We start from the raw sequence: 15624 nt of genomic DNA, 5'->3' as shown, positions 1-15624 counted from the left end.
GATTCTGCTGAAAGAATCTGAACAGTTCAAATTCTTTTAATTTAGGAGCTAAATTAAAAAGCAGAACTTCCAAGGTAATAATCTCAGAATTACCACCTGAACCACAGGCAAACTGGCATAGGGTAAATAAAGTCAAGGAGTTAAACGCGTGGCTCAAAGATTGGTGTGGGAGGAATGGGTTTCAGCTCATGGGCACTAGCATCAGTACTGGAGTAAAAGGGAGCTGTTCCGGTGCGATGGGCTTCGCTTGAACTATGCTGGGACCAGCAAATCAAATAACTAGAGCTGTAGAGAAGGTTTTAAACTAAAGAGAGGAGGTAGAGGGTTCTGGAGAGAGGATAAGTAGGCTTACAAAGCAAAAGGATATGGCGGCATTGCAGGGCAGCTACTTAGGTAATCATACCCAGAGTGTGACTGGAAGGGTCAGAGTGTCCAAACATTAAAAAAGCAAATAGAGTCAATGGAGGAAAAAAGGGTAAACAGGCACAATTAATGGCTCTTTATTTAAATGCACATAGTATTCAGAACAAAATAAATGAATTAACGGCGCAAATATAGGTTAATGGGTATGATCTTATAGCCATTATGGAGACATGTTTACAAGGAAATCAAAGCAGGGAACTAAATATTCAGGGGTTTGTGACTTTTCGAAAGGACAGGCAGGAAGGAAAGGGTGGTGGCATAGTTTTGTTAGTACGAGACGGAATAAGTACAATAGCAAGAAATGATCTTGCATCAGAAGATGTGAAATCCATATGGGTGGAGGTAAGAAATAACAAGGGGAAGACGACACTGGTGGGAGTAGTCTATAGGCCCCCTTACAGTGGCTATGCTGGGTCGGACAGAGAATAAATCAGGAAATAATGAGGGCTTGTAAAAAATGCAGTACATTAATCACGGGTGACATTAATCTCCATGTAGATTGGGAAATTCAAATTGGCGGAGGTAGCCATGAGCCAGAATTCATAGAGGACATTCATGACAGTTTCCTAGAACAAATATGCTGCGGATCTAACCAGGGATCAGGCTATTTTGGATCTGGTAATGTGTAATGAGGCAGGTTTAATAAATGATCTCAGAGTAAAAGATCCCCTAGGAAACAGTGACCATAACATAGTGGAATTTAACATTCAGTTTGAGAATGAGAAGCTTAGTTCGGAAACAACTGTGCTAAACTTAAATAAGGGTAATTACAAAGGAATGAGGGCAGAGTTGGCTGGAGTGGACCAGGAAAGGAATTTAGCAGAAAAGATGGTTGATGAACAATGGCAGACGTTTAAGAAAATAGTTTATGACTCACAACAAAGATATATCCCAGTGAGAAAGGAGGATTGTAGGAAGGAGATAAACCAACCATGGTTAATCAAGGAAGTTAAGAATAGAATCAAAGTGAAAGAAAAAACATACAATGTGGCAAAGATTAGTGGTAAGCCAGAGGATTGGAAAAGTTTTAAAAATCAACAGTAGATGACCAAAAAAAAATAAAGAGGGAGAAAATAAACTTCGAGGGTAAACTAGCAAGTAAAAGAAAAACAGACAGTGAAAGCTTCTAAATAAAAAGAGAGAGACCAAAGTCAATATAGGCCCCTTAGAGAATGAGACTGGGGAAATAATAATGGGGAACCAGGAAATGGCAGAGGAGTTGAATAGCTACTTTGCATCAGTCTTCATGGTAGAAGTTGCTCATAGCATTCCAAAAATACTAAATAATCATGGGACAAAAGTTGGGAAGGAAATAAATACAATAACTATCATGAGAGAAAAAGTACTAGGGAAACTAATGGGGCTAAAGGCTGATAAGTCACCTAGACCTGATGGGTTGCATCCTAGGATATTAAAGGAAATAGCTGCAGAGATAGTGGATGCACTGGCAGTGATCTTCCAAGAGCCCTTTGATTCTGGAAAAGTCCCAGGGGATTGGAAAACTGCCAATGTAACATCCTTATTCAAAAAGGGGAGACAAAAAACAAGTAACTATAGGCCAGTTAGCTTAACATCTGTTATTAGGAAAATGCTGCAGTCTGTTATAAAGGATGTAATAGCAGAGCATTTAGAAATGCATAATCTAATAAAGCAGAGTCAGCATGGCTTCATGAAGGAGAAATCATGCCTAAAAAATTTATTAAAATTCTTTGAGGTGGTAACAAGCAGGATAGATAAAGGGGAACCAGTAGATGGAATATATTTGGATTTCCAAAAGGCGTTTGATATGATGCCACACATAAGGCTACTTAATAAGATAAGGGCCCATGGTGCTGGGGACAGTATATTAGCATGGATAGAAGACTGGCTAACTAATAGAAGAGAGTTGGGATAAGGGGGGCATTTTCAGGACGGCAATCTGTAACTAGTGGAGTGCCACAGGGATCAGTGCTGGGGCCAAAATTATTTACAATTTTTATATTAATGACTTGGATGAGGGAAATGAATGTACTATCATCAAATTTGCGGGTGACACAAAAACAGGTGGGAAGGCAAATGGTGAGGATGACAGAGTCTACAGAGGGATATAGACAGGTTGAGTGAGTGGGCAAAAACATGGTAGATGGAATATAATAAGGGAAAGGGAGCGGTTTTGTACTTTGGCAGGAAAAATAGAGGAGCTGAATATTATTTAAATGGAGAAAGACTGAAGAAAGCTGCAGCACAGAGGGATTTGGGGGTCCTCGTGCATGAATCCCAAAAAGCTAGCATACAAGTTCAGCACGTGTTAGGTACAGTTCTGAAGAAGGGTCATATGGACTTGAAAGGTTAACTCTGTTTCTCTCTCCACAGATACTGCTAGACCTGCTGAGTTTTACCAGCATTTTCTGTTTTTGTTTGAGGCAAATGGAATGTTGGCCTTCATTTCAAAAGTAATGGAGTATAAAAATAGGGAAGTCTTGCTAAAACTATACAAGGCGCTATTTAGACCACACCTAGGATACTGTGAACAGTTTTGGCCCCCTTATCTAAGGAAAGATATAATGGCATTGGAGGCAGTCCAGAGAAGATTCACTTGGTTGATCCTGGGGATGAAGAGATTTTTCTTATGAGGAGAGGTTGAGTCGGTTGGGCCTGCACTCATTGAAGCTTAGAAGAATGAGAGGCGACCTTATTGAAACATATAAGATTCTTAGGGGGCTTGACAGGATAGGTGCTGAGAAGTTGTTTCCCCTTGTGGGAGAGTCTAGGACCAGAGGGCATAAACTCAGAGTAAGGGGGCACCCATTTAGAACAGAGATGAGGAGGAATTTCTTCTCTCAGAGGGTAGTCAATTTGTAGAATTCTTTACTGCAGAGGGCTGTAGAGGCTGGGTCATTAAGTATATTGTAGGCTGAGATAGACAGATTTTTAATCAGTAAAGGGATGAAGGGTTATGGGGGAAAGGCAGGAAAGTGGAGTTGAGGATTCTCAGATCAGCCATGATCTCATTGAATGGCGGAGCACAATCAATAGGCCAAATGGCCTACTTCTGCTCCTACAGTCTTACGGAGGTTAGAGAAGTCTGCTGCAAAAGCAGATTTAAAGCAATAATGGGAAACTTTAACTTTCACAGAGTGGGAAAGTAGAATAGCTCAAGTTCCAAAGGTAGCAAATTCTTCAAGTGTGTTCAAACTGTTTCCTGCAACAATATGTTCTTGAACCAACAAGACAATAGGTCATCTTAGATTTAGTATTAAATAATAATCCTGAATTAGTCAATAATCTAAATAGCAAGGTAACACCTAGCTAACAGTGGCCATAATATGGAATTGAACTCCCTTCCTAACAGCACTGTGGGTGTACCTACACCACATGGACTGTAGCTATTCAAGGCAACAGCTCAACACCATCTTCTCATGGGCAATTCGGGAAGGGCAATAAATGCTGGCCTAGCCAGTAGTGCCCACATCTCGTGAAAGAATAAATTTTAAGAAGCCAATATTTTAAACATAGGTAGATCTGAATTTGGAGGGATGAGGCAAGAACTGACCACAATAGAATTAACTAAACTACAGATGAAGGATGGCAGGTGTTTGGTTAAAAAACACATTTGCTGGAATAGAGGACCTTAAGGACGAGAGATCTATTTGTGTAATTAAATAACCTTGGTCAACAAGGGAACTGAGAGATACATTGTTTAAGCCTTTTCTATTAGTTTTGTACAAAGGCGAAAAATAGTGGAGGTTCTGTGGTAAAACAGAAAATGCTGGAAATGCTCAGGTCAGGCAGCACCTGTAGAGGGAGAAACCGAATTTGTGGGCTGTAACTTCTGATTAGGGTCGGGAAGTGCTAGTCCACAGAAAATAGAAGAAATAAGTACACACTTACCTGATCTTGAAAACTGCGTTGCCACTTCCATTCATCAGAGTTGCTTGGGGCAAGCAGTGAAAGAATCCTCGCAGGCCCCAGCCAAGTCTAAGCCCAGTGTATTGAAGGAGGCCACGCTCTTTTTTTTAACAGCAATTGCTGCTGTAAAGCAGTTAAGTTAAAAGGGGCAGGAAATTGACAGTCCAGAGAGAAGGTAAGTACATAGGATTTGGGGCTGTCCGGAGGTCGGGGGGCAGATTGAGGGTGCCTTGGGGGGGGGGGGGGGTCCGAGGTCAGGGGTGGAAGAGGGGCGTGGGGAAGTCCCGTTGAGTTGGTCTGGGTCTTTACGATAGTTACCCAGAAGTTAGAAGAGGTTTTATTTCTAACTTTTTCTGGGTAACTATTGGTATAACCCTGGCAGAACCATTGAAGTTTGCGATTTAAATTGCATTTGTTGATGGTTCCCAGCGCAGCGCATTTGTCCAGAAGTTAGCATTTTTGGGAAATTGCCGTGCAAACCCTTGCCTGGGAACTTGCCAGAGGGATTCCCCAGCACATCTCTGCGGTCCCATTCAAAGCAGACACTGGGGAGCGCGGAAGTTACGGGCCAATGTTTAATGTTGATGACTTTTCATCAACCTGAACATTAACTCTGTTTCTCTCTTCACAGGTGCTGTCTGACCTGTTGAGCATTTCCAGCATTTTCTGTTTATATTTCAGATTTCCAGCATCCACGGCATTCTGCTTTTCGATTAAAAAAACAGCAAAGGGATACAATGACAGTAATGAGACCTGAAAACGGAATACAAGAAAAAGTTTGTGAAGGATATTAAGGACAAAGTTTTTTTTAAAATAAATATACCAATGACATAAAGGAATGTGGGGATAGTGTAGGAAAAAGGCATTGAAGTGGATGATCAGCCATGAACGGCACAGCAGGCTCGATGAGCTGAATGGCCTACTCCTGCTCCTATGTTCCTATATTAAGAGGAAGAAAGAGTGTTGCTAAGTGTAATGTGGGACCCCTAACGACATGCACAAATGGTATTGTAATTGGAAATCAGGAAACAGTAGACTTAGTAAATAGCTTCCTTGTATCAGCCTTCACGATAGAGGATGAGATTGAAGTACTAGAGATTTAAAGAAAACTGAAAATAACTCAACAGGTAGAACTAAATACTGTTTAAGTAAAAAAAAGTGATGGAGAAACTAATTAAAAATTGACAAATCTCTAGGACCCAACCGTTTCCACCCCAGGATATTAGTAGTAGGTGGTGAGAGAATTGCTGTTGCGGTAGTCATGATCTTCCAAACCTCTCTTGGTTAGGCTAGGCTTGTATTCCCTTGAATATTGACAATTAAGGAGGGATTAATTGAGGTGTTCAAAGTGACTGACGGATTTGATAGACTGGATGTAGAGAAACTATTTCCTCTGGTGAAAAAGAGTCCAGAGTCCACGACCAGGCAGGGGGATAACTAAAATTAGGGCTAGGTGTTCATGCACAGTGTAAACAATCTCCCCTAAAAGGTTTTGCGGCCAAGTCAATGGAAAATTTCTAGATTGTGATTAATATATTTTTACTGAGAAAGGGTATGGAGGATTACAGAACCAAGGCAGTGAATCAAGTTAAGATACAGATCAGATATGATTCCAAAGAGTAGTAGAATAGGCTCGAGGGGCTGAATGCCCTATGCCTAGTCTTATATAAGAGGGAAAAAAATGAAGGGAAAATATTGCTCCTCTCGCCCCAAAGTAACATGCAATACCAGGGTTTGCAGTAAGCTACAACATTACATGCATATTTACAGGGCTTTTGGTCCGGCAGTAAAATAACTTTATTCCCACAAATACCACATCAGCAAGCAAACAAAACAAGAAGTACAGCCTGTCCATTTCCTTAAGATTCTTGGGCTACTCTTGTTCCTATGGCAATACTCTGCATTTTAGAATTACTTACAATCTGTTCTAGGGAATTGAAACATTAATGGCTGCTCCCTTTCCTTTTACAAGCAAATGTGAAAACATTTCCATTTCGAATAACTCCTTTGACTATCAGTAGGCAGTTTATTAAAATGATTTCCAGGAACATATACGGTTTGATTATTAATGGTGTGGTCTTTTTTTAAAATCATTTCTTATAAACATTGCAAGGGTTCTTTTGGTGTTAAAACAAAAACTGAAGCCGCTGAAAATCTCAATAAAAACAATGTTACAGCAGGCCTACCAGCATCCAAGATAAGAAATGATGGATCTGTACATTATCATAGAAACATACATAGAAAATAGGAGTAGGCCATTCGGCCCTTCAAGCCTGCTCCGCCATTCATTATAATCATGGCTGATCATCCAACTCAAAAGCCTGCTCCCGCTTTCTCCCCATATCCTTTGATCCCTTTCGCCCCAAGAGCTATATCCAACTCCTTCTTGAAAACATACAATATTTTGCATCAACTACTTTCTGTGGTAGCGAATTCCACAGGCTCACCACTCTCTAGGTGAAGAAATTTCTCCTCATCTCAGTCCTAAATGGTCTACTCCGTATCCTCAGACGGTGACCCCTGGTTCTGGACTCCCCCACCATCGGGAACATCCTTCCTGCATCTACCCTGTCTAGTCCTGTTAGAATTTTATACGTTTCAGCACTTCAATTTTGATTTATGCAGTCCACTTCCTGCCATTCATCTATTCAAGTGCTTGCAACAGACAGCAAGAGGTCCCCCTCCTTCACTGCGGCTAGTTTGCAGTTTTTCCTTCTAAATATCAAAATCCCACCCACCCCAGGTCAATGTGGGTCGATTTCAGAATGATGTAATCCTGGATGGTCAATATATATCTAACAAGTGCAGAGCAGATTCAATGCCCATTAGGCTGCAAACCAACTCAGGTTTGAGGAACTAAGATGTGGCACCCGACAATTCGAAGTGGACTGAGAAAAACAGAGTCAAAAATAGTAAACAGCTGCTTATATTTCAGTTGCATCAGGATTGTTACATTAACAGTACAAGTTAGGGATCAGTGACTTACAGAATATCAACTGCAAGTATAACTTAGAAATGTTGCAAGTATTATTCTGCAGCAAAATGTTTTTTTTTTCTGTTAACCACTGGTCCCTAACTAATACTTTCCCATACCACACATGCACAATAAAAACTTCCAAAGCTTTTTTAAAAATTAAGCCATCCTTTTCTGAGATGCTTACTATTTATCTGTGGGCTGACATAAATGATAAGATCACGTTCAAGGCATAGATGATGCAGAAAATTACGCGTCTACATTCATTGATTTCTATCACTAATTCAAACTAATGGTTATATGTGAACAGCACATGTAATAATGCTTAAGTATACATTTACTGAGGTGATAAAGAGTATCACAATAGCATTTTAATATTGTAGATGATGCTTTGAGACTGTTCCTATTCTGAAAAATGCAGCACCAACAATGCTTAGTTAAGCTGCTGGTTGCACACCACCCTCTAGTCTGGCAAATAAAGTTTTGCAGGGTCCAAGTGCTGGTTAAATTTTTAGGGTATAATAGGAAAGCGTGGTGTTTGATAGATAGCCAGATAAATAAAAGCTACTGACATTTTCAGTTAATCCAGCTTCCTACATTATCACAGTGACTTCACTGCCAAAGTACTACATCGGCTGAACAGCTCTTTGTCCTTGTGTTAACTCATTCCAAATCCCAGTTCCCCCTTCCCCCTGTGCTCCCGAAACTACATGGGTTCCTGGTCAAGCAACATCTTAATTTTAAAATTCTCATCTGTTTTCAAGTCCTTCCATGGCCTTGCCACTCCCTAACTCTAATCTCCTCCAGGCCCACAACCCTCCGCTAATTCTGGCCTCTTGTGCACCTCCAATTTTAATCGCTCCACCACTGGTGGCCACACCTTCAGTTGCCTGGACCCTAAACTCTGGAATACCCTCCCTACCCCTCTCCACCTCTCTTCCTCCCTTTCCTCCTTTAAGAGGCTTCTTAAAACCTATGTCTTCAAACAGGCTTTTGGTCATCTGACCTAATAACTCCTTGTGTGGCTCAGTGTCATATTTTGTTTTATAACACTTCTGTGAAGCACCTTGGGACTTTTTAAAAATGTTATATAATGCCTTTAAGTTGTTATTGAAGTCATGAAAGATGTAACATAAATACAATTGCTTAGTTTCCGATGAGGCAATCATTTCAAAACTATACTTTAATGAAAAATTTTTGACATAAGTCAGTGTTTACAGTAAAAATAGGTACACGTAGATTTTTCAACTTAAATTGAATAAGGAAAAAACAGGTTAGCATTGTTAATGGCAAATTAATTTTTAATTAATGCTTTTGGTATTTTGAAGACAATTAGATTTTAACACTTCTCTCAAGTATCTCAAAAATTAATCCATTGTATGCGAAGTGTATTTAGTGCAGTGACTTATATAGGCAAACACAAGTAGCCAATTGTTGCACACAGCAATGAGATGAATGATTATTCATCTTTTCTTTTGCCGGCATTGGCTAAGGGAGGAACATTGTATGGGATTCTCCCAATACCCTGGCCACTTTTGAGTAGTATCAAGGGATGTTTAATGCCCACCTTAATCACAAAAAGACATGTCTTATTAACATTACACACAAAAAAAATCAAAAAATGCAGTAGTCCTCTCAGCACAACACTGGAGCAGCAGCCTAATTTATGCACTCAAGTCCTGAAGTCAGTGCCACTGACTAAACCTCAAAAGCACACTGGGATACTAACAGTAATAGAACACTAGATAAGCTTTGATTTCCCCAATAAAGAAAACTGGCAAGGTATCAAAGTTGAGAGTGGTATGTTCCTCAAAGTTGTCTCATATCATTTTCCAATTTATAATGCACCAGCAGTTAGGCAACCCACAACCAAATTATTATGCCGTTTAATTGTGGTATCAAATTAGGATTCGATTAAGGCAAATGGTAAAAGTTAAAATCGTGAGTATATCACAGATTCACTCTAAACAGAGGGAACATAAAACTTTATAAAATAAAATGCTGGAAATACTTCCTGACCTGCTGTGAATCTATGCAGAAAGAAACAGAGCTAACATTTCAGATAACCTCTCAATCAGAACTGAAAGATGTCAGAGATGACCAGCTTTTAGTTGAGCTATGAGAAAGATGGCAAAGGTAGAACAGTTGGAGGACAAGAGTGCAAGTGATGATGGCAATAAGTGTAGAAACAAAACAACGGTCAGAAGAGGTTACAGGACTGGACAATAGTCCAGACACCCAGGATAATCTTCTGGGGACCCGGGTTCAAATCCCACAGCAGATGGGGAAATTTGAATCCAACAATTCATGCGGGAAGGGGAGAGGGGCAACGTGGAGAGAAGCATTGAAAAATTGGCAACACGGAGAAGGCTCCAATGGCCCAGATGTAAGAAGAATGCCACTGGGCCCCAGAAGTGTGGTCTGGATACTGCATAGGAACAATCAGCAGCTTAGGCAGCATTTTCTGTTTCTGCATTTCAGATTTTCAGCATCCGTAGTATTTTGCTTTTGTCTCAGAATTTTAAAATATATTATCTTAAATAAATATTTCAATAGGAGTAAGGCTGCAAGGAACATCTCAAATTATATTTCAAAATCCCTATCAGTTTGTGGTAGTATAAGTGAATACAGGACCTAACTGCAAGGCAGAAGTCAAGGGTATGATGGAATATTCCCCATTTGCCTGGATGAGGGCAGCTCCAACAACACTCAAGAAACTTGACACAATCCAGGACAAAGCAGCCGGCTTGATTGGCACCCCATTCACAAACATTCACTCCCTCCACCACCGACACGCAGTAGCAGCTGTTTGTACCATCTACAAGATACACTGCAGGAAATCACCACGGCTCCTTAGACAGCACCTTCCAAACCCACAACCACTGCCATCCAGAAGGCCAAGGGCAGCAGACACATGGGAACACCACCACCTGGAAGTTCCCCTCCAAACCACCATCGTGACTTGGAAATATATTGCTGTTCTTTCACTGTTGCTGCAACTCCCCCCCGAACAGCACCATAGGTATACCTTTTTTTTTTATTTGTTCATGGAATGTGGGTGCCACTGGCTATTTATTGCCCAACCCCAATTGCCCTTGTTCAGGGGACATTTAAGAATCAACCACATTTCTGTGGGTCTGAAGTCTCAATTTCCTTCCCTAAAGGACATTAGTGAACCAGATGGGTTTTTACGACAATTGGCAATGGTTTCATGATCATCAGGCTTTTAACTCTAGATTTTTGTTGGATTCAAATTTCACCATCTGCCGTGGGATTCGAACCCGGGGTCTCTGGAATACTAGTCCAGTGACAATACCACTACACCACCACCTCCCCCTACAACACATGGACTGCAGCGGTTCAAGGCAGCTAACCACCACCTTCTCAAGGGCAATTGGGGCGGGCAATAAATGCTGGCCTAGCCAGCAACACCCACATCCCATGAATGAATAAAAAGTATTACTTCTACTGCAGTTTGTAATAGTTTAACATCCCTTGCAACAATTAAGTAGATTAACATTAGTTTTAGTTTTGTGCAACTACAATTTGAAACTATAGATCGCGATCTACAAGTCGACCTTTAAAGCTTTAAAAAAATCCTTCCAAAGATCCAGGTTGACTTATACAAAGAGTATAAAATGTGAACCAGTGTTGGCCACCATCTTGAAATGTGAAAAAATATAACACCAGTACTTCAAACTAAATCAATGTGTCAATTTTATTTAATTAAATACTTCTACAAGGGTAGTTTGAACCAATCATAACGATTTAAAAACCACTTTAAGATTGGTGAAGATTTTCAACAGTGGCAACAAGATGTCAGGTCATGGTAAAACCAGAGGGAAAGGGCGCGCTGAGGCCAAGGCTCGCTCCTCCAGAACAGGACTCCAAATCCCTATCACCAGTATCCACCGGCTGCTGCACAAGGGTCACTACGCCAAGCATGTCAGGGCAAGAGTCTATTTGGCCACTGTCCTCGAGTACCTGACCGCTGAGATCCTTGACATGGCTGACAATGCGGCCCAGGACAACAAGACAACCTGCATCATCCCCCATTACCTGCAGCTCACCATCCGCAATGATGAAGAACTCAACAAGCTGCTGGGAGGAGGCACCATTGCCCAGGGTGGGGTCCTGCCAACATCTGTGCTGTGCTACTGCCCAGCCCAGAAAGGTTTATGCCTGAAGCGGCAAGATCAGAAAAAGATCAAATTAATCATCTTTGACATCTGATACAAAGAATTCACTGAATTTGTTCTGAATCACTTTGGCAATGGCATCATCATAAGGATCCCACTCTGGATCATGTGTGGCACTTTTGGTTTCACAACCACCCTTCCACAGAAAATCTTCCTCTCCATCCAGTGAATTGGATATTCCACATTGTTTGAATGATCTGATAACAGTTTGTGCATTAATGGCACCCCACCTTGAAGATGGAACCACACAAAACATCAAGTGGGCAGCACGCATATTTCCACTCTTTGTGAAGGTTTGTTCTCCATCAACCATCCACCTATTCCATTAGGCACAAACATGATCCTTAAATGGCGTGTTGAGGCACATATCCAAAGGTTGAACTACGGATGTTAGACCCCGGTATAACAGCAATTTGGGTGTTATTTCTTCACAGAAGATCTGAATCTCATTGGTTATATAGGATCTGAAATGTCCCACACTAATAAACTCTGTTCTTTACATAGACCACAAAGACACCTATTCCACACATTCTCTTTTCACTCCATCCTTATCCGTCCAACCATTGTCATGGGCACACACAAAAACTCTTGCAGGGAACTTGATTTTCGGCACAATTTTGTGTTTGAAAATTACCATAGACTTGAATTTTGTCCCCTCAGCCACGCAAGCTAGTACCACAGAGTCTGGTCTTTTCATGTCCTGTGCCTTTCACTAGAACTGTTTATGTAACTCTCCACTTCACAGTTCAGTTGCCGGGCATAATTGAAATTCATGGGTGGTTCATCCATGTTGCCAATGTGACATAATGGGTACAGCTTTTGTTGCTGTCTGATCACAAATGGCTGGAAACCGGTCATTTTAGCATTAAGGTTTTCTGGTAGCCTGAGCGACCTTGGTCTTCTGGCAGAACACTGGACATTTTTATCCCATAAGGCTGAAATCTGCTGGACTCAGTTTGATTTGGCCCACTTAAGTGTGTATATACTCATTACCTTTCTGTTAACGATGAAAGCATTCTGATAATTTGCCAAAGATCCATCCCAATACATGCTTCTGTGTCTGGTCTCTGTTCTCATGACCATTCGCACACTAGTTCTTCATTAACATGGAATTGAATGATGAGCTGCAAAAGGACTAATTTCTATTTGTCTATCGCCACACATGGTCTGCTCTGAGTGGGCATGTCTTAAACTCCCACCCATCTTCTTGGCAACATGGCCCATTGCACATGCTTGATCCCATGAACCAACTTATAAGGCGAGTACAATGCTAAACATGTATTTCTGAGCTGAAAAATTGAGGGTTACTCCAAATGCAAGTAAAGCCCTAAATATGCATTTATTAGCCAAAAAATGGAGAAGGGGGGGAGGTGAAATTGACTTATATGCTCAGTATAGACATAAACTTGCATTTTGGCACTGAAAGGAAAATGGGGATGTCTCATACACCGCAATAAATGGTGCATCAGTATGTTCAAGAAAAACTTTTTTTCCAAGTGATACAATTCAGACATACACCAAGTACTGACAAAAATTAGGCTCTTTTCATCGATTTTTAAAAAAAACCTTTGTTTGATAAATAAAACATTTTATGGTTGCTACCATATCCCAAATGCGGTATTATCATGCAACTTTTGATTGAATGACTAGCTGTTTTCAGCTTCATGCCACATTAGGCTTTTTATAATAATTTGTTTTAAAAAGCTCAGTCAACTTGCAATATTTGTACACAAATTCATGTCATCATTTGCTTGTCTACTAAATTAAAATCACAACCTCCCTTGAGGTACAATTTGTGTCTGCAGTTCATTATTGTATCAAATGCTTTAACAGAAATAGGTGCATATTTTACAGGTGTGGTGGAATCCATAATTCCAAACTCCGGGCTCCAGAGCAGCACATTGTACTTAAAGGTAAATGAGACGTGTCAATACAAATCACTTCCTACATCCCCCTCCCCTCCACCGTGATATTGAAAAAGCTGATCTCCCAAAGGACTCCAAGATTCAACTATTGGTAACTTCTGCTTTTGATACTGGCATCAAACCACAAACATAATGGGTCGTAACTTCCTCAGTGTGGCAATCAGCGTCGGATTGCCACTCCGTGCCCTCTTACCTACGCCAAATTTATTCTGTGTCTGTTTTGCCCAATCTTAAGACTCAGACCAGGCAGGACCCAGGTAGCGCAGCTGCCTGCTAAGCCCAGCATCACAGTCCAGCAAAGTTAAATTGAAGGAGGACATGCCCCCTTCTTTACAGCACTAGCTGACGTAAACCAGGTAAGTTTAAAGGTCCGATTGAAGTTACAGCCAGGGAGAAGATAAATTCCTAAGGTAAGTGGATAGGATTTGGCAGATGAGGTGAATCGGAAGTCGGGAGGCGATGAGGAGAGGTGGTCGAACACCAGGGGGGGTGTTGGGTGGGGAGAGTCAGATATTTAGGGGGGCTCAGACATCAGGAGGGGGTGGATTGGGCCGGATATTCAGGGGAGGGGGGGTGGGGTGGGGTGGGGTCGGGGGTTTGGTCAGGCCGGTGGGGTGGGGGTTCGAGTCGGGTCAGGAGTGAGGATGGGGCCAGCTAGGTGCAGGGTCCTGTCGGATCAGGAGGTGGGAGTCGGGCCCACGGGGGGGTACTTGGGCAATGAGTCCGTGCAGGTGAGGGTAGTCCCATGGAAGGGGAGGGGGGGGAATTAATCAGGGGTGGGTGAGTCCCCTGGGGGGGTTCGGACATGTTGGGGGAATGCCATGGTGGGATCGGTCTGGATGTTGACAATAGTTAACCAGAAGTTAGAAGAGGTTTTAAATTCTTCTAAGTTTTTCTGAGCAACTGTTGGTGTAACCCTGTCGGAACTATCCAAAGTTTGCATTTCAAATCTCATTTTCGATGGTTCCCAGGGGAAGTTTGCACTTCTGGGCAATTGCTATGCAAATGCTCCCCATGAAGTTCCAAGAGGGATTCCCCAGTGCATCTTTGGGGTACCACCCCAACCCGATGCTGGGGAGCTCGGAAGTTATGGCCCATAATATATACATACACAACAGCTTATATCTATATGGAGCCTTTGATGTAATAAACATCCCAAGGCACTTCACAGGAGCATTTGAAAACACACTATGGTATAATCACATAAAGAGATATTAGGTCAGATGACCAGAAGCTTGGTCAAAGAGGTAGGTTTTAAGGGATGTCTTAAAAGGAGGGAAACAAGGTAGAGAGATGGAAAAATATATGGAGAGTAGTCCAGAGTTTAGGGTCCAGGCAACTGAAGACACAGCCACCAAAGCAATTAAAATCGGGTCAACTTCCATAATGTTCTTCAAAATAGGGCCAAAAGATATTTAAGCTACACCAGAAAAAGACCTGACCTCAATTTGATGTTTCAACTGAAAGACGGCACCTCCAATAGTAGAGCACTCCCTCAGTACAGCACTGGAGTGTCAACCTTTGATGCTGAAGTCCTGGAGTGTTACTTGAACCTACAACCTTCTGACTCAGATGCAAGTGTTTCCAGTTGAGCCACAGCTGACACTTTGAGAAGTTGTAGTTAGATGTTCAAAGCAGAGCCACACATTAATTTGGTTCACAATAAGAAACAGTTTCACCTACAAGGATTAGTGAGATCTTTAATATTCATTTCATTTATGCACAAATATTCACAATTAAGGCTTAACCCACTTAATTAAGTATCTTTCTCAATATTTAAAGAGTGTCTAAGAGCATCCTAAACATTTGCAAAAGCTCTCATTAAACAGCAAGATCACTGCAATTTCAATCATCAAATGTATATGGAATTAAATGTGGAATTTTAACACACATCACACAATGTAAGCAGAACTGAGCAACTGCTACCACTTCAGATTGCTGTTCTGGGTGAGAAAACAGCAAAACACAAGTTTCCAACACCTCTGCAACCCAACAACTTTTGACAGGCAGCATGGTGAAAGTGTCAAATATGAAATGTTAAATTATCTCACCCATCAGTCGATTTTGCCCAATGGACAGCCTGGTTTAAGGGCTGCACTATGCAAAGCATTTAAGTAATTACAATTAAAATACAATAAGGGAGGTGAAAGTCAACTGTACCCAGTTGTCCGACTTTTTGTTGATATTTCCAAACATCAGCAGCAACTTGCTGGAG

At 41.4% G+C, this 15624-nt stretch overlaps 3 protein-coding genes across 3 annotated transcripts in view; 2 read left to right on the top strand and 1 right to left on the bottom strand.

Moving 5' to 3' along the window:
• Positions 1–15624, top strand: part of LOC144682622 (PI-PLC X domain-containing protein 1-like) — a 705325-nt gene that overhangs the window by 170558 nt on the left and 519143 nt on the right. The gene's annotated exons all lie outside the window — the stretch shown is intronic.
• cyfip1 (cytoplasmic FMR1 interacting protein 1) overlaps positions 1–15624 on the bottom strand; it is a 218662-nt gene that overhangs the window by 201541 nt on the left and 1497 nt on the right. The window lies entirely within an intron of this gene.
• LOC144683099 (histone H2A-like) lies at positions 11102–11518 on the top strand. The gene has a single exon (XM_078546115.1). The coding sequence runs from the start codon at positions 11102–11104 to the stop codon at positions 11516–11518; it is 417 nt and encodes a 138-aa protein (XP_078402241.1).

This window comes from Cetorhinus maximus, chromosome 7 (assembly GCF_964194155.1).
Source record: "Cetorhinus maximus chromosome 7, sCetMax3.hap1.1, whole genome shotgun sequence".
Lineage (NCBI taxonomy): Eukaryota > Metazoa > Chordata > Chondrichthyes > Lamniformes > Cetorhinidae > Cetorhinus > Cetorhinus maximus.
This window is presented reverse-complemented; position numbering and strand designations above follow the sequence as displayed.

Excerpts from the sequence above, each read along its gene's own strand:
- LOC144683099 (XM_078546115.1), top strand. The coding sequence starts at position 11,102 with ATGTCAGGTCATGGTAAAACCAGAGGGAAAGGGCGCGCTGAGGCCAAG.